We start from the raw sequence: 20,213 nt of genomic DNA, 5'->3' as shown, positions 1-20,213 counted from the left end.
ACATTTTGTTTGCAATTAATTTCCCAAATGTACCTCTACGAAAAACGACGTCACAGACAGCAGGTGACCAACCTTGCTATAAAGTATAACGAAATAGATTATTGTGGACCTGGGAGTTAGTGAAGGAAGTGAGCATACAATCAAATTGCCATCACATATTGATAACTCTTACCAAGTTTGTAATATTTCAAACGGCAATTAAACAAATAATGCTCAAAAAACGTGATTTCCAAACAAACTTTAGTACATTTAACCCTCCTAAGACAAAAAAATCAATGAAAATGTTCAGAGGTTTCTAAGAAAAGGTCAAAAATGAAAAAATGTTTACCGACACTCGATGACAGACAAAATGAGATTAGAATAGGTCACTTTAGACTTATCTCAAGTGCCCTTTGGGTACTAGGAATTAGACATACCACTCATAAATAAAATGGCAGGTATACAAATATATCAACTTCATAACCAAAAAAGTTACTAATTAATGGTTCTGATATGAATTGTGGTCAAATATATCTTTGTCATGCAAATTTTGGACCAAAACCAGAGGGTAAGGAACCACTAAAGACTTTCATTTTGTTATATTTATTGTTTCATACAAAAGAAATTCTAATCAAAGTATCCATTTCCTTGTACTTCAAGTACAGTCCATCACATTCTCAAAACTTTGAACACGATACTTTTTGGGGTAGTAGTCTGATTTGATTGTGATATTTCTATATGTCCTGTAAAAGATGGGCTCTGTCTGCCTCGAAACTGGTGCATCTAGTGCAAGATGTGTAAAGTGTACATGAAAATGATGGTATGATGGTTGGTAGTGTACATACATCCGAAGCTTACTTGGCTTTACTCCAAACTTTTTTCTTATCGCCTCCTTGTAATGCAAAAAACAATGCTATACAAAAAGCACATAGACCCCCTTTTTAACATCAATATAAAGAGGCCCATGGGCCTTAACAGTCATTTGAGTTTCAAAATATTCTGTAAATTGACCCTTTTTTTACCCTACTCATCAGCCTCTGGCCGCAGATGGGCCAACAACTGCATCAAACTGCCCTCCAAAACTGCTAGATTACCTGTCCCTGGGCAAACTAAGATTATTTGATTCTGCCTTATTTGGGTCAAGAGAAGAAAAATTTTGGGTTGCCCCTCCCCATAGGCCCCAGGGTCAATTTGACTCTTTGGGCCCGCCTCTCAGTCCCCTGGGGGGTGGGACCAATATTTTCAATATTTATGGTTAACCATTGGCCATGGAGGGTTTCTCAAAATTTCATTAAAATGTTCAGGGTTTTCTGCGAAGCAGTCGAAAATGTTAATTGTTTTAAGATGAACATCAGACGCTCGGCATCGTAGGACTTTAAAAGGCGATTAAAATAGGAAACTTGAGACTTTGTCTCATGTGACCTAATAAAAACATTGCTCCGCGAATAAAGACAACTTGGCTTGCCATATGTTTCGCTCACCTGCTTCTTATGCAATTTTGAAGTTGATGTAAGTTATGTATGCAGATAGAAGCTGATTAAACCCTTTATTCAATCAAACAGAGTATTCTTAGTTTATTATCTAAATAAATTGCAGCCCTTCATTCGATCATACTACCCAAAATTAAAGGTTCTGCTCTCTTGTTAAACAAAAAATCATGTGTTTTAAGTTTTACACAGTCTACCTCTGTGACCATGAATGTAGTGTAATTTCTCTTGTGATTTTTATGACTGATCATGGTTTCACTATAAACATGGAAATCTTTTCAGAATTAAATGATATTACAGCAGATTGGGAAAAAAATAAAATGAAGACCCTCAAATGTTTTCAACAATAAAAAGCTAGATACCTTAACATAAAAATCACATTTCCCTCATTTTGGTGAAATTTTTGTTTTTTTTTGTTTTTGTTTGGTTTCAGATGTTTTTTCCCTTTTTGTTCATGATTGATCAATAATCGATGATGACTAACGTTGAAAGTAATTCCCAACAATTATTCAATTAAAACATACTTAGAAAAACTAATTTAAATAAAAATCTAATTACGAAACATTCCATGAATCTAACATATTTATATCTAGCAACTTCTACATTAAAAAAATCTTCTGAAATAAAATTTTTTAACTACTGTGTGTATAAACCATTGTCTGGCTGAATCTTTGCTATACAGGCTACATACCATTCCCCTTTTGCAGGATATTGTTGAGCAAGGTAGGTGTGTATGATTGAGGTCTCTCAATGACAGAACTTCCCTGGTGTGCACAATAGCCACCAGATAGAGTTGACTCAACTCCTTTCTGTTCCATTTCATATCTGGTAACAGTATAAATCCATCCTTCGGACATGCATCTTCAAAAACTATCCTGTCTGACTCACTCTTCTTATCCAATATATTGTACACCCACTAAAACAATGAAATGTATTATGATAATTTTTTTGTCAATTGAATGACATTTAGTAAAAATAGAATTATATAAAAAATAACACATCATTTCAGTGTAATTTTTAAATGCTCGTTTTTTCAACTTGTAAATCATGCTTCAGGCTATTTGGACAAAAAAAATGATATCAAAAAAAAGTACTTGATCGGGTGTATAATAAATGTTCTAAAACAATAGACATTTTGACAGAGGATTTTAACATTTTTTAAATTATAATTGGCCACTTACTTGTATATTTAATTTCTTCCTGTAATATGGGGTTTGACATTTCTCATACATTTCTTTAGTTTTCACATATGGCAAAAGTCTTTTGTTGTCCCGTACTTGACAAGTTTCTTCTCTGTTGCAGGACAAATCAAAGTGGTTCACAGCTGGAAAATAAGTATACCTGAGTCAATAATGCCCAGTACATTTTTTTGTCGTAACTACATTTCCCAAAAATTTAAATTACTGAGACAATAAAGCATGGGACAATTTGTCGAACTACATTTCCCGAAAATAAGAGGAAGAAACACATTGACACCATATAAACAAACAGATACCCCCACAACACTGCCCACAAGCAGAAAGGGAACATGCATGTTAACAACACTAGTAAGATCTTTGGTGGAGTATACATGGGACCCTCACACAGCTAAAATAGGTACTAGCCTGAGATTAAAAAGAATGAGGAGGAATACTGGAATGTCCACACTTATTCAAAATGTCTGAAATGATGCAATACATGATAACTCATTCCTCACGGACCTCATTAGGCACACCCATGTAAGAGGAGTGGGTTGGTGGGACTGATCTTTGGCTCGGAAGCTAAGGTAGATCCGTGATTACAGGAACATGTTTTCCCTTTTCTTCCACTTGGCCCCAAAAAAAGCCAACGGTGTTGGTATTGAGAGCTCAGGTTGTGATTTAAGTAAATCTTAAGAAAACAGAAGGATATGGAAAAGGAGAGGGTCATGGTGGGCATGACATAGTGTTATTATATGGTCTCTTTCACTCGCTATGGGCATGCTTCTTTGTCTGAGGAGGTATACGTGGAGCCGGGATTTATCCACCAGAGACTGGGGTTCCATTCTGTCAGGACCCTAGACAGAAGGTGTATTTTCCTTTACCTGGATTTTTTCACCCAAATAACCTGACCTTAATAGGTAAAAAAATTTCAGGCTTATTTTATAACATAACACAGAACTCTTCCACACCCAAAGTGCGAAGTGAATCTCTCCGAACTAATAAAAAACGCGTTAAGCTACAGTTCCAATCATCCTATACCTCAAGTAGGTCGCCAGTTAAATCCTTGTTTCCAACTGACAAGCTCGAGATGTCAATAATTCTTTCTCGTCATAACAAATATGACGTCAACTCAATCATGGAATTCTTGAAATTATCCCACAAACCTCATGCAAAGTCAAGATTATCTTTTTAAAATGTACCATTCTATTTTATATTTTGCTGACGAGGGCAAATATATTTTTTCGAATTGTTTGGCTCAAATATTTTGTGGTTACCAAACTCGGTACCACTCCTAAGTTTCAGTACAGATCAAAATGAAGCAAGAGTTGAATAAGAGGTTATTTTGCTGCCTCTGCAGTATACTTACAGTTTTTTATTGTTTTAATTTACCATTTAATAAGATCCAGCTAAATTTTATATATATAACATATTTCAGGAAAACCCTGCATAAACTTGTCACAAGAAATTTTGATGTGAAAGATTAATATGCTACTGCTATTTTTTTATAGTTTTTCCTCATACATAAAATAAAAAAATAGATGAAAATTAAATGTTTCGCATAGGAATATTTTAATATTTCATTACATGACATAGTATATCTATATTTATTTCAGTTGAATAAATGATCTCAATGTGGAAGAAACAATAAAAACACACTCACCATATACCTTTGATATATTCTAATAGTAGGGGGATTTTTACGAAATGCGTAGTTGCTGTAATTATAACACAGACATCAAAAGTTTCTCAAAACTTACGCTTTGAGATATCAATTAAATTTCATACTAGAAAATCTAATGTGTCCCACCTCTTTTACTGCAGATTATGATTATCGTCAAAAAAAGGCTTCATGAAATAGACAGTAAGTTATCATGGTACGTGTACATGTTCATCAATCAATTAGTACACGAAGAAATTCCTGTTTGAAACTGGCTTGTATTAGGCTAACTTCCCGAAACTATAGATGTTTTATTACACACTTTTGCATTCGTTTTCAATGTGTAAGTATCGCTAGAGCAGAATGTTATCATAAATCAAAATAAAATTTGAAGAGACAGTGGACTATTTGTAAATGGTTGTCCTTATGTGGAAAATGAAGCCTCTTTTTATGAACTAATTGTCCCAAATAGCACTCACTCAGATTTTTAAACTTCTGGAATGTTTTATAATTTATCTCAAATAATATATTGTCATCGGTGTTTTTGCTTTCTTGAAATTCTGTGATGTAATTAGAGGGAGATAACTGTAATCAATCTTTTTAAACCATACGTTGAGTCTTCGCTTGATAATCCTTGATAAAGGCTTTCATTTTTATTTCCTGACAATGAATTTTCTGAAAAAGTTCATACAATGGCAAAAATTGTTTTTCTTTCCAAAAAAACGTCAATGTTGGTTTCGCTCAAATTTTTTATTTCCTGTATTCTGGAGATTAATTTGCTCTGTACTCTCAGTTTTTTAGAATCACAACAATAAATAACCCGACGTAATAATTCTACAATTGTTTCTGATTCTTTAATTAGGAGTCTAATTTTGTGAAAGGTGTACGGTTCGGGCCTAAAGCGACATAATTGGATGGAGCTTGCCAGGATCACAACAACTATCCGAAATTGAAAAAATTTAATGATCCTTACATTGAATCAACCTAACATTAATTTTACTAATTTATTATAAGTGTGTTATTGTTCAGGTCGTCCCTGTTTTTATCAGATTTACATTGGATATATACAATGCATGTACATATGTGTGCTTCTTCATTTACTCTTGCTGATATTTTTTGCCACATATATATACATTTGTGTATATTGACTCTAATCCACCAACTTTCCGAACTCAAAAACTCACCTATTATGAGCACATTTTATATAATTTGAACAGGTTCAGCATTCAATTGGTTATTTGTTCTACTAAACTGACTGAGTTTACCACAGCTATAATGAAAATCTTGTTGTACTGTCTCACTGGTTTACAATTTCCTACATAGAATATAGGAAATGTGACAGAGAATGATGAGGTCATTTTGGCCAGTGCATACCATTGCAGTCATCTGGAATCAGATCATTACCCGGCACGCATGCATTAGCCTAAGAAGAATTCCAGTTTGGATGTCCATACATGTATAACATATAGTTTATATAATAATTATATACAAGGTGGTTTTACTTTTTTTTGTTTTCTTTTTAGTAGAGCGTCATTGAAATGAGTTTGCGTAGCTATTATTTATATAAAAAAAAATAATGAATACTAGTATCAATATAAATCGAACCATTGGTGTTTGATGAGAATGTCAAATAAAGTTTATCATTCAATAAAAGCTTTCTAGTTTGTTGTTTGACATTGGAATAACACAGTTCCAACGTAGAAATAAATAAGGCACTTGCAACCATCTGTTCTCCAGTTTCTCAAAGAAATCAAATCATGGTGCGACGCAAAAGTTAAAAGTACGCCTACGATCCTTAAGCCATGCGTTTTCAATTGTAATGCCGTTTTTGAGGAGACCTAGCTAAAGGGGAAAATACCGTTTAAATTAAAATGGAACTGGAATCCGAATTTACAAAATTATACCTTCTCATTATTTGTATTATGTAATTTCTGTATTCCAGTTCCATTTTACACTTATTATTCCCCTTTAGCTAGGGTCTCAAAAACGCTTACCAATTGAAAAAGCATGGCTTAGATCGTAGGCGTCTTTAACGTTTGCCGTCTGCACCATGCATGATTTCTTTTGAGTAAACTGAGACCTAGATGGTGCAGTGCAATTTTTTCTTACGTTGAACTGTGTTAATTCCAATGTCTACACACAACTGACAGCCTTTTTATTGAATGATAAACTTTATTTGACATTCCTCATCTCAACAACCAATGGTTCGATTTATATTGACTAGTATATCAGTAATTGTTTTTTATATAAATAAAAAGTACGGAATTGGAGGAACGATAGATAGGGAACAGTTGCTCGGGGAAGAGCATCGATACGCAACCTCTTTCATGACAGCTCTACGAAAAAAGACAAACAAAAAAAGTAAACACCTTGTCATTATAATTATATATATAAACTATATGTTATACATTTATGGACAATCCAAAATGGAAATTCTTCTAGGCTAATGCATGCTTGCCGGTACTGATCTGATTCCAGATGACGCAACTGCTATGCACTGCAAAATGACATCATCCATTCTCTGTCCAGTTCATATATCTATGTAGAACGTAACAGTTGAGACAGTACCAAAAGATTCATTATAGATGTGTAAATCTCGTCATTTAGAACCAATTAAAAATTGATGAACCTGTTCAAATTATATAATGTGCGTCATTAAAATATGTAGTTCGATTATGATAGTCAATATACACAAATGTATATAAATTGGCAAAAATAGCAGCAAAGAGTAAATGAAGAAGCACCTATGGACCTGGCAGTATATAATCCAATGTAATCTGTACATAACAGTGACGACTGAACATACCACACTTATAATACATTAGTAAGATTATTTATTTTTGATTCAATGTTAATTGATCATTAAATTTTCCTTCATTCGTGATAGTTGGTTGTGATCCTTGCAGCTCATCCATTATGTAGCTTTAGGCCCTAAATTACACCTTTTCCCCCAAAAGTTAGACTTCCTAATTAAAGATCAGAACAATTGTAATAAATTATTAACGTCTGTTTTATTTTATTGTGATTCTAAAAACTGAGAGTACAGCAGGCAATTCAATCTCCAGATACGAAAATACATTTGAGCGAACACTTGGACGTTTTGTGGAAAGAAAACAATTTTTGCCACTTGTATAGACTTTTTCAGAAAATCTCATTGTCAGGAAATACAATGACAGCACTTTAATCAGATACACCGAGACCTCACCAGTCTGGTTTAAAGATTGATCAAGTTATCTCCCATCTATTACATCACAGAACTTTCACATAAGCAAAAATCACCGAGACAATATAGTATTTGAGATAATTATAAACATCCAGAAGTTAAATCTGAAGTGAGTGCATATTGGACAATTAGTCATAAAAAGAGGCTTCATTTCCACATAAGGACAACATTTACAAATCCACTTTCTCTTCAAATTTTCTTGATTTATGATCATTCTTGTCTAGCGTATACTTACACATTGGAAACTAATGCAAAAGTGTGTAATAAAACATCTCATAGGTTTCGGAAGTTAGGACTAATACAAGCATCAAACAGAAGTTCTCTTCGTGTACATATTGATATGATGAACTGTACACTTACCATGTAACTTACTGTCTATTTCATGAACCTGTTGACGATAATCATAATGCAGTAAAGAGGTTGACCATAGATTTTCTAGTTATGAAATTTAATTGAATATAATACAAGCTTAATTTTTGATAAACTTTTGCGGTCTGTTTATAATTACCGCACGATGCCGTAAATATCCCTACTTAGAATATATCAAAGGATATTGAATTGTTTCCCCATTGATTATCATTTATTTCAAATGAAATTAAATTGTATAGATATACTATGTCATGTAATGAAATCTAAAATATTCATGTAACCAGTTAATTTCATCTATTTTTTTATTTTATTTGTATGAGGAAAAACTCTCAAAAAAATATGCATAGCAATTAATCTTTCACATCAATTCTTGTGACAATTTTATGCGGGTTTCCTGTGAAATATGTATATATATAAATTTAGCTGTTTTATCTTAAATGGTAAAACAATTAAACTGTAAGTATCCTGCGAGGGCAGCAAATAACATCTTATTCAACTCTTGCTTCATTGGATCTGTACTGAAACGCTAGGAGTGTACCGATTTTGTTAACGCAACAAAATATCTTGCCAACAATTTCGAAAAATATTTTGCCTCGTCAGTCAAAATGAAAATAGAAATGTACATTTTAAGATAATCTTTACTTTGACATGAGTTGTGTGGATAATTTCAATGAATTAAATGATTTGGAATTGACTTTCAGTTAGTTTGTTATACGAGAAAGAAATTATTGACATACTCGAGCTTGTCATTTGAAACAAATTTCACCATGGGGGGGGGGGCCCGACCTCTAACGGAGTTATAGGATTGATTGTAAATGTAGCTTATACGCGTTTAGTTTAGGAGAGCTTCACTCTCGCACCCTTTTGGTGTGAAAGAGGTCTGTTGTTTATTGATATAAATAAGCCTGAATACCTGTTCAGGTCAGGCTTATTTTGTGTGCAAACTCCAGGGAATACACCTTCTGTCTAGTGGTCCTGACGGAATGGAACCCAGTCTCTGTGTGATAATCCTGGCTCCACGTATACCTCCGCAGACAAAGAAGCATGCTCCATCAGCTGAGTTAAAGAGACCATATATATAACACTATGTACATCCACCCTTACCCTCTCCTTTTCCACTAGCCTTCTGTTTTCTTTAGATTTAACTTAAATCACAACCTGAGAACTCTGCTGCAATACAACACGCGTGGGTCTTTATTTAGGCCCAATGTGGAAGAAAAGGTAAAACATGTTCCGTGTATCACCCGGATCTACCTTAAGCTGCCAGCCAAAATCATCCCACCAACCCACCTCCTCTTACATGGGTGTGCCTAATGAGTGTCCTGTGAGGAATTAGTATTTCATGTATTGGCATCATTTTCAGACATTTTGAATAAGGTGTGTACATTTCCCTGATATCCCTCCTCATCTTTTTAATCTGCATGCTAGTACCTCTCTATCTGTGTGAGTCCCCATGTATACTCCACCACAGATCCTTACTATGTTTGTATAACCTGCATGTTGGCCTTCATGCTCTGTGGGCAGTGTTGTAGTGGATATGCCTTTGTTTTGTTTATGGTGTCAATGTGTTTTTCTTCCTCGTATTTTCGGGAAATGTAGTTACGCACAAACTATGTAACCATGACTTTATTGTCTCAGTATAGCTTATTTTGGAAAGGTATTTACGACAAAAAATTACTCGTAACCCCAAATTTATTGACTCAGTATACTTATTTTCCCAGCTGGAAAGCACTTTTGATTTGTCCTAGCAACAGAGGAAGCACTTGTCAAGTCCAGACAACAAAAGACTTTGCCATATGTGAACTAAAGAAATGTATGAGAATGTCACTAAGCCATCTTTACGGACCGAAATTCTATACAATTAAGTGGTCAATTTATATTTAACAATTGTTAAATCCTCTTGTTCAAAATGTCTATTGTTTTAGAACCTGATTATACACCCGATCAAGTACTTTTTTGATATCATTTTTTTGTCCAAATCGCGGAAGCATGATTTTACAAGTTTGAAAAAGTGCATTTTAAAATGACCCTAAAGGCTGTGTTATTTCTTTATATAATTCTATTTTTACTACTACTGTCATTCTTGACAAAATAATACATATACATTTTTATTGTTTAGTGGGTTGTAATATATTGGATAAGAATAGGATTCAGCAGGATCGTTTTTGAATGATTGCATGTCCGAAGGATGGATTATAACTGTTCCACTCTTGAAATGGAACAGAAAGGAGTTGAGTCAACTCTATCTGGGGCTATTGTGGCACCCAGGGAGTTCTGTCATTGAGAGACCTCATCAGACACCCCTACCCTTTGGTCTCAACAATATCACGCACAAGGGAATGGTATGTAGCACTGTATAGCAAGATTCAGCCAGACAATGGTTTATCACACAGTAGTTAAAAAGTTATTTCAGAAGATTTTATTTAATGTAGAAGTTGCTAGTACGAATATATGTTAGATTCAATGAATGTTTCGTAATTGAGATTTTTATTTAAAATTAGTCTTTTCTACGTATGTTTTTATTGAATATTGTTGGGAATTACTTTCAACCTGCATAGTCATCATCTATTATTGATCAATCATACAAACGGAAACTCTGAACCAACAAAAAACAAAAACAAAAAAAATTCACCAAAATGAGGGAAAATGTGATTTTTATATGTTTAATTGTATCTAGCTTTTTATTGTTGATAATTTGATGGTCTGCAATTTTATCATTTTCAATCTGCTGTTAATATCAGAACGTCTGAAAGATTTCCATGTTTAGTGAACCATGATCATCATAAAAATCACAATATAAATTAACTACTTCTGGTCACAGATGTAGACTGTTAAAATGCTTAAAACATGATTTATTTTGAACAAGAAGATGCAGAGACCTTTTTAAATTTGGCTAGTAATGATCGAATGAAGGTTCAATTTATTTAGATGAATAAGCGTAGAATACTCTGTTTATTGAATAAAGTGTGTTTAATCAGCTTCATATCTGCATACTAACTTACATCAACTTCAAAGTTGCATAAGAAGCAGGTGAGCGAAACATAGGGCAAGCCAAGTTGTCCATTTATTCGCGGATCATGTTTTATTAGGCACAGAGACAAAGTCTCAAGTTTCCTATTTAATCGCCTTTAATCCGTCCCTCCGATGCCGAGCGTCTGATGTGCACTTTGAACAATTACATTTTCGACTGCTTCGCAGAAACCCCTGAACCATTTTAATGAAATGTTTGCAGAAACCCTCCATGGCCAATGTTAACCATAAATATGGAAATATATGGTCCCCACCCCCCAGGGGACTGAGAGGCGGCCCAAGGGTCAAATTGACTGGGGCCTATGGGGAGGGACAACAATTCTTCTTCTCTTGACCAAATAAAAGGTCAGAATCAAGATAAGTCTTAGTTTGCCCCAGGACATTAAATCTAGCAGTTTTGGAAGGGCAGTTAAGTCAGTTGTTGCCCATCTAACTGGCCAGAGCTGATGAGTCGTGTAAAAAAAGGGTCAATTGACATAGACATATTGCACTCAATGACTGTTAATGTCCATGGGCCTCTTTATATTGTATGTTAAAAGTTGTGTCTATGTGCTTTGTGTATAGCATTGTGTTTTTTGCTTAATGATGCGATAAGAAAAGAGTTTGGAGTAAAGCCAGTAAGCTTTCGGATGTATGTACCTACCAACCATCATACCATCATTTTCATGTACACTTTACACATCTTGCCTAGATTCACCATTTTTTTCGAGGCGACAGAGCCCATCTTTTACAGGACATCATAGAAAATATCACAATCCAATCAGACTAACTACAGCAAAAAAGTATCGTGTTCAAAGTTTCGAGATGTGAGGGACCTGTAACTTGAAGTACAAGGAACTGGATACTTGATTAGAATTTCTTTTGTATGAAACAATAATAAACAAAATGAAAGTCTTTATTGGTTCCTTAACCCTCTGGTCAGGTCAAACAATTTGCATGACAAAGATATATCTTGACACAATTCATAGTCAGACATTAATTAGTAACTTTTTAGGTTATGAAGTTGATATAGTATTTGTATACCTGCCATTTCTACATGTATTTATGAGTGGTATGTCTAATTCCTAGTACAAGGTCACTTGAGATAAAGTCTAAAGTGACCTATTCTAATCTCATTTTGTCTGTCATCGAGTTGTCGGTAAACATTTTTTTCATTTTTGACCTTTTTCTTAGAAACCTCTGAACAATTTTCATTGATTTTTTTTGTCTTAGGAGGTTTAAATGTACTAAAGTTTGTTTGGAAATCACGTTTTTTGAGCATGATTTGTTTAATTGCCGTTTGAAAATATTACAAACTTGGTAAGAGTTATCAATATGTGATGGCAATTGATTGTATGCTCACTTCCTTCACTAACTCCCAGGTCCACAATAATCTATTTCGTATACTTTATATGCAATGGTTGGTCACCTGCTGTCTGTGACGTCATTATTCGTAGAGGTACAATTTGGGAAATTAATTGCAACAAAATGTGATTGATTAAATCGCAGAGATCCGAATGTTCATACAGGGTCGTTGACATTGTTCTGCTATTACATGCACGGCAGCGCTGTATCAGAGCAACATGCTATGGAAGACACTTCAAAGTACCAACTGACCAATAAGTTAACACTCGTGGACGCATTATCACCAAATTATATCCCAAAAATATATTCTCAGCATAACTACGTGAGCGTTTACATACCTATCCATTTCAAATATTACTATAGCTATTTACACCGTGTACACTGCCACATTTGGGGGCACGGCTCCGAAGCGGCACAGATGTGACAGAGGTGGGGAATCATGTTGATATTGTGCCCATAAGTTATCACTCGTAACAAATACTTTACCAGGGAACAGGGATGCCTAAAACGTAATCCCTGCGTTAGTACTATATATTTAACACGTCTATCTCATTGCGTTCATACCAACGTAAACGCAATAAAACACCATTCAATGCATATATTTACAACAAACAAATCATTGAAATATACCTTACAGAGAAAATAAAAGTCGGGATGTGTTGTTACGTTGGTAACTACGACCAGAGACATATATCTGTATATATGTCTCTGCTACGACATCCATGGTTGCTAAGATCATATAGTTCCTGTGAATCTATTTTTAGACACTAGTATTGTTAACAAAATTAAAAGAAACAACTCAGTAGTTTTGTTTAATACATTTACGTTTTCAATTAATTGATATATTCACAACCACAATTTCCGTCTCGGATTAATGAAGGTTGTCAAGCACAGCGGGTTATTGACACAGATTTAGTAGTGACGTGGTCAACTGTTCTATACGCTTCAGCCATTTGTTGTTAGCTTAAAGCCACATACTCCCAAAGAAACATATATCAATGTTTACATTTTGAGCTTTTTTATGGAGGCGTTTACGCCTGCCATATTACAATCACCTACGAGTTGTGACGTCACAATCTCTCACTTTCATTTTGGTTATATTTCCTTTCACAGTTCATTTTGTAGTTTCTTTCGGTTCATATATGATGTAGTTGAACTATATATACATTTATGAAAACTATCAAGACTACAAATAAAGTGCTATTACATGAAAAAAGGTATATTCAGTATAAATTTCTCTTCGGCGGAAGCCCGGAATTTGAGACCTCTGGTGGTAATTTCTGTAACTAGGGGTAATGATTCGCTTATTAGTCCAAGTATGAGGCACGTCATTGTAGTCCGTCATTCAAAGTATATATGCACAGAAATGTATTAACTATGCTGATAATGTTGTGAACATTTCAGGAACTATTTTGAATAAACAATAAGAATAATGTCTTGTAAATATCTACACCTGCATCGATTTTTGCAAATCTATATCGAAAATACTGATTGAAGGGAGATAACTGCGATATTCTGACGTTACTTTACAGAACAGAGGACACTTGTTTAACTACTAGGAATAAAGACGGCATAACAACCAAGCGCAAACAAATTCCCGATTTTCATAATACCCTCCGGGTTTTGGCTAACAACATTTCTTTTGTTTACAACTTGGTAGTTTGTTCACGAGATTTTATGAGATTTGGTCCGATATTTAGCGATCACGTGTTCCGTCTGTTTACGTGAGCGAGCACTCTGTCAAAATGGAGGCACGTGGACACGGGCTTCACACGAAGCATCAAAGTGTGATGATTGTCGCTAGAAATTAATACCTATCATTATGAATTAAAGGCAAGTTGCTTACAAAGTTTAAATCTGTTTGTTGACCCACTGAAATAAGCGTTTGTTTATTTAGGACGAAACTGTTTACGATAAGTTGTTCAAGCCTGGCCAGACCACAAAATCACAATATCTACTGCGATTATAGTCCGAATTTTCTGACGATCTTGCTATATACTATATGCAGACTTTAATCAGCTTTAGGGCGATATCAACACCAGAACCCTTCGGATTACTGCGATAACTGATCGAAGTCCCTGTATTTCAAATCTATGAATCGGTAGACCTGCGTGATGGAATTCGATCGTTTATTTTTTAAAACTAAGAAAACTGGCACATATCTGTCGTGGTGGTCATTTGTGCTGTACCTTCCCCGACAGAGACAATATACAGAATCTGGATTTTTGTGATAAGGTTTACTGCAGTAGCTACTCGCACTCGTAATATATATGAAAATGCTAAATTATTATTGAACCAGCTTGTCTTATTTATATATTATTCAGCTCACGATTCAACCTTTTCAAATGTTTTCATGTAATATATATATATACATTTGTATGCACCAAGCTGTGAAATGTTTGTATTACATAGAATATTTAAACAATACAAAGTAATTGTAGATTAAGTTATTAACAAAATGTATACCAATTGCATTTTAACGTATTAGTAAAACTTTTTGTTGTTTTCATGTAATATAACTTTTTGTTGTTTTCATGTAAAATGATAAATACATGTATATCTATTGGCAATCGATATACAATCCATATAATATAAGACTTTCTCAAATATCAATATTCCCTATAACTTACAAAATAAATCTATATTTGCTTTTGAAATTTCATTAAAAATGTTTGATTTTCATGTCACGAACAAATCCCTTAAAATGATCATCAATCTCCTTATTGGTCTCCAGAAAGTGTGAAAATAAATGAAACTTTTTTGTCAATAATTCTATTCATTATGAATTCATGTATAACCATTTAGGTTTTTTCCAATGTTGACCTTTAAAACTATATATATATACAAGCAACAATCTGTGGGATGTCAAATATGGAAGGCTATAGCTGTTTCGGGATAAATTGCCAAAAATGCTTATAAGTACTGTTTCTTATCACTGATCACATATATTGGGTTTTTGACTATTATGTGTTATTGCTACTTAAGTGTGAATTTTTTCGGCTTAAGTGATAATGTATTTCTTTGTACTTATGTGCAACAGACATCACGAGAGTTTAATTCTCCTACATATAATATTGACTCCTACAAAAAGAAGTTGAGTGATCATGATTGGTTGACTACGAGAGGCATTTATCAAATCTCATATTTACCATACTGATTGCTCATGATCATATTTCATCCGGCCTAGTAAACTCTAGAAAAAACATCTTAATTTATGAAAGTAGCTAACTCCTTTAATGTATGTGTAAAAATTAAGTATATATATACGTGTATATCGTACAAAACACCAAACTTCTAATATGGTAGATATGAAACATACATTTAGGCTGACTGCCTGATAATATACAATTTGTACAGAGTTTACAATCCTTTGACATTCAGCTCATAATATACACCATTATAATTTGATCTGTCGTCATGCGTCGGTCTTCTTCTTAAGACCAAGATATCGCAGAATGGTGTACAAAAGATTCTTAAGCTGTTTTTATCAAAATTGTTAATTTCATGGCCCCCTATGTGTCGTATTCTCCCTGGGGAGAGGATACATTTTACTATAGTTATGTAGGAAACTCATCACACATATTTTAGCATAATTTGTTTCATTTTCATTGGAAATTGGTTAGCACGTGGTTAGGGCAAACTTTTCTCAATGATATATTGTCAGAGAATGTCAAGGCCAACGACTTGTTATGGGTTCGAATGTCAAAAATAAAAATCTTATATTGATTATTTTTTTCATTTCGTATGAAAGAACATAGTCCACTGAAACAGAATGTGCATATTTTATTGTCATCAGAAAAAAATATGGCAGAAAGATATGGCACTTGGAAAAGAATCATAAAGCTATTTTCTCCAGCCAAAATTAAAAAATAATCCAAAATTGCAGAATAAAGGTTTCTGCTCTTTTATCTATAATATACACATGAAGGCTTGATGTTTGGCGCATAGATAACGTATGGCTGGCTACAAATGTTATACTTATATTTGACCTTGACCTTCATTCAAGGTCACGGGGGTCAAATGATGAAGAAAATTCAAAGTTCTTTCAAAATTATTAATTTGGGTCACATTTTAAAGAATCAGCCCTTTTAAAGGTGTGTGCAATGTATCAAGGTCAAATAATCCAAATGACGCAGATATGGCACTTTTAAAAAGAAATTCCTACCAAAATGAAAAAAATGACCCAAAACTGCACATACACACGAAGGCTAGATATTTGGCAAACAGATACATGTAACATGTGTGACTGGCTACAAATATTGAGTTTATCTCTCTGACCTTGACCTTCATTCACATTTTAAAGAACCGGCTCTTATGAAGGTGTGTGCGAAGTTTCAAGGGCAAATTATTAAAAATGATGCAGACATGCCCTTTAAAGAATGTTTTCTTGCCAAAATCAAAAATTATCCATAAATTGCAATTCAATTGTTGGCTCAAAAGGGATCAATTTGGCTCAATTGACAGAAATAACTAAGCAATCGATATAGCTCATACTTGACTGGTAGCATCCTTTTGGGTAGGGATTCAAAATTGTAAAAATGGTGGGGTTGACCCCCGGGGGCAGGGTCAAAAGGGGTCAATTGGTTTCTCTGAAACTAAGTTATGGATATAACTCACATTGGTGTGGTAGCAATCCCTATGGGGTTGTACCCAAAGTCAATTTCATTTCATGGATTAATTGCACAATTTGGTATAAAACCTACATTCGTATGGTAGCATGGTTATGGGGTGGGTATTCAAAATTTACGAATGTTGGGGTTAACCTCCCGGGGGCTGAAGGATGGGACCAAAATAGGTCAATTTCGCTAAATTGACATTTTTAGAATAACAATAAACCAATGTACATGTACCCATATAAAATGCTTATGGTATATTGACAAATAAACTTAAGCATCATTCTTGTTTCATATCTCATAAAACCAGGTGAGCGATACAGGCCCTCACGGCCTCTTGTTTTATCTGTGAAACAATTCAGATCCCAACTCCATAATCTTGCTGGACACCAAGAGATGAACACAATCCTGATGTAAAAATAGGCCCAGGGTTCTTTCCCCACCCCAAGGGCCTTATACAATCATATTGAATTGATATCAAATATGAAAGTTTTCTTCAATATTTGTATGTAAAACGCTGTATATTTATATACAGTACCTATAGCTACTAGGCTATTATCTACATCTTGGTGGTAAATTAAAAAGCAACAAATCACAAATCACAGTTTATTGTTAATATTGCCATTGGATCTATTAAAATAGATGGAATTGATATAATTTTGAAATAATTGTCCTTAAAAATGAGGTCTTTGTTGAAAAAAAAGTATAATAACTTTTAAAAGCTGTCAATCTAATTTTGATATTATTCTAAGATCAAAATAGAAAGGAACAACAATTTTGTTTACAAGATATTGAAAGACATTGCACACTTTCAACAAAAAAAGTAGCAGACACTCCCTGTATTTTCAATACATATCGTGTATTGTTATAACTTATCGAAATGCATATCATATTGTTTCGACATTTCTAATACCCAGGGCTATAAAATATAAGTTTGTTTTAAACACATAAATGCAAATTTTGAACTACTTAGTATAAAGATGGTTTAAAGTATGAATGTTAATGACATGTACCTAAGTAGAAGTTGATTTGAAAAAAATTTAAATGTTCGACTTTTTAAGTAAAGGTTTGATTGAAATAAGAAATGTTTAACTACTTTAGAAGTAGGTTTGCAACTTTTAAGATGGTTAAAACCATTATGTACATCGGAACAGTCTAAACCATTACATTCATCAGGACTGTGAAAACCATTATGTCCGGTTGGTTTGACACACTTAAGTGGAAATGTTTAGTCATGTTGATATCAGTTTAATCTGTATTCTTGCTTTATTTCAAATATCTCCTTTTACATCTGACTAACGCCTCCTACAGTACTTTCAGTACTTTGATTCAGTTGTTCGGACTTGATACATACCTAACAGATTATCGTGAATCAGAAACTGAAAGAAAATGTGTATTTATGAAAGCATACGGGGAATTCCAAAAATAATAACTGTGGCTGCCGGGCCAAGTTTCTTTGAAAATTAGTCCCACAATGCAACTGCGGACAGATTCTGCCAAAAAAAAAAAAAAGACGCAAACGGGAGTGTAATCGGCAAAACCCGAGTATTTCCTTAGCAAAGGAAATGACTCGTTGGAACTTAGGTATGGACTCGAATTCTGATTTTGCCGGACGTCTATTAAATTGGATTGCTGGATTGCTGGTTAGCTTTTGAACATTGTCAACTTCACCGATCTAAAATTTTATCGATGTTTTGTTGTTTGTTTTAAAATAAAGTATTTAAATGTATGTTTGTTTATTTCGTTCAGTTATTACGCGAATATTCTGTTGATATGTTTAAATGAAAGCACGTTTATGCAAAGTTCACGTATACTCGATATGTAAACAACGGCTATGTGTGTAGTTTATGTGCAGTGCACGTTATTATAGCTTCGTTCTCGGCTCCGAGACAAATCTAATACGAAGAGTTATTTTTATACAATGATGTCTCAAGGACTGCCCGGTCAAGCGTCCAGGCCAGAGGTCATTTTAATGTTAGGAGAGCGTGGATGAGCATCCTGGACTGCCATTAATACATGTGTGCAACTAGAATTTTAGGTTATTTAGGAGTATAATATGTGGCTTTAACTCGTGGAGAAGTTAAATATTCAATCAATTCCGCAATCTTCAGTTTAGTGTTTGACAAAATACTCACTTGGCATTAGCTTTTTGTACAGAGATCGTCGAGTAACAGGAGAAACGCTAAATTGCGTTAATCAGTCCTTTGAATGTGGCAACGTCACAAAGAGACGACGTAATGATTATGTTACCGATTCCCGCGCTTATTTTCCCGCTGAGCCATTTCTTCACTGCCTTTACGCTAATTTTAACGCAGTCAGAGTTTACTCTAGAAGGAAGAGAAGTAAATATATGTTGTTGGAGGGAAACTTGTGCCGTGAAGGATTTTCCGCAGTGACAGCATTGGTGTTGGATACCATCATACTTCTTGACATGTCGTGCCAGCGATGATTCCAAATGTACGTGTTCGTACAGCCGTGGCATCGTCTTCACGAAGGAGATTTGATGAAGCCATCTGTAAAGTAAATACAACAAAGTCGATGCTTTAAACTGCTTACAGTCGTGACCTTCTTTGCCACAGACAGTCGTGACCTTCTTTGCCACAGACAGTCGTGACCTTCTTTGCCACAGACAGTCGTGACCTTCTTTGCCACAGACAGTCGTGACCTTCTTTCCCACAGACAGTCGTGTCCCCTGGGCAACACAGAAAATGTGATAGTAAATGTGTAATTTAAGGTGTTCTCTTTAAGATTTAACGTGCTTAAAGGAAATTTTTATCATTCGCAAACACTTTTCGAGCATTATGCCTGATTGAAAGCAATACAGTTATTAGAGAAATGACATTTTACACCATGCTCGTTTGGTAATTTTGTCGATCTAGCAAATGTTGTGGAAGGCACAGCATACATTCAATCTGATGACGTCTAGAGATACCTTAGACATCCTGGGTTCCGTGGTATAATATTTACTACGAGTGATACCTTAGACATCCCTGGGTTCCGTGGTATAATATTTACTACGAGTGATACCTTAGACATCCCTGGGTTCCGTGGTATAATATTTACTACGAGAGATACCTTAGACATCCCTGGGTTCCGTGGTATAATATTTACTACGAGTGATACCTTAATTAAAACAAACAACATACTAAAATAATTCCTCACTCTGTCACATCTGTGCCGCTTCGGAGCCGTGCCCCCCAAATGTGGCGGTGTACTAACAAAGAAATAATTGTGTTGTAGCCCTCTTAGGAAATTAGTACTTTTGTAAAGTACGACGTTAAAATTTAACAGTTTCGAGAAGCGATTGTTGACACGAGAAATTTTTTTTTA

General features: G+C 34.5%; 1 protein-coding gene across 1 annotated transcript; it reads right to left on the bottom strand.

Moving 5' to 3' along the window:
• Positions 1-634: 634 nt before the first annotated feature.
• Positions 635-19,575, bottom strand: LOC117319178 (m7GpppX diphosphatase-like; the record flags this gene model as incomplete). The annotated part of the gene is made up of 4 exons (XM_033874016.1): positions 635-871; positions 2,158-2,382; positions 2,648-2,790; positions 19,440-19,575. Coding segments are annotated over 4 exons (741 nt in total), but the record flags the coding sequence as incomplete, so codon positions are not given.
• Positions 19,576-20,213: the final 638 nt, after the last annotated feature.

The sequence above is a fragment of the Pecten maximus genome, unplaced genomic scaffold, assembly GCF_902652985.1.
Source record: "Pecten maximus unplaced genomic scaffold, xPecMax1.1, whole genome shotgun sequence".
Classification (NCBI taxonomy): Eukaryota; Metazoa; Mollusca; class Bivalvia; order Pectinida; family Pectinidae; genus Pecten; species Pecten maximus.
Note: the sequence above shows the minus strand (reverse complement) of the source record. Positions and strands in the feature narration are given on the sequence as shown.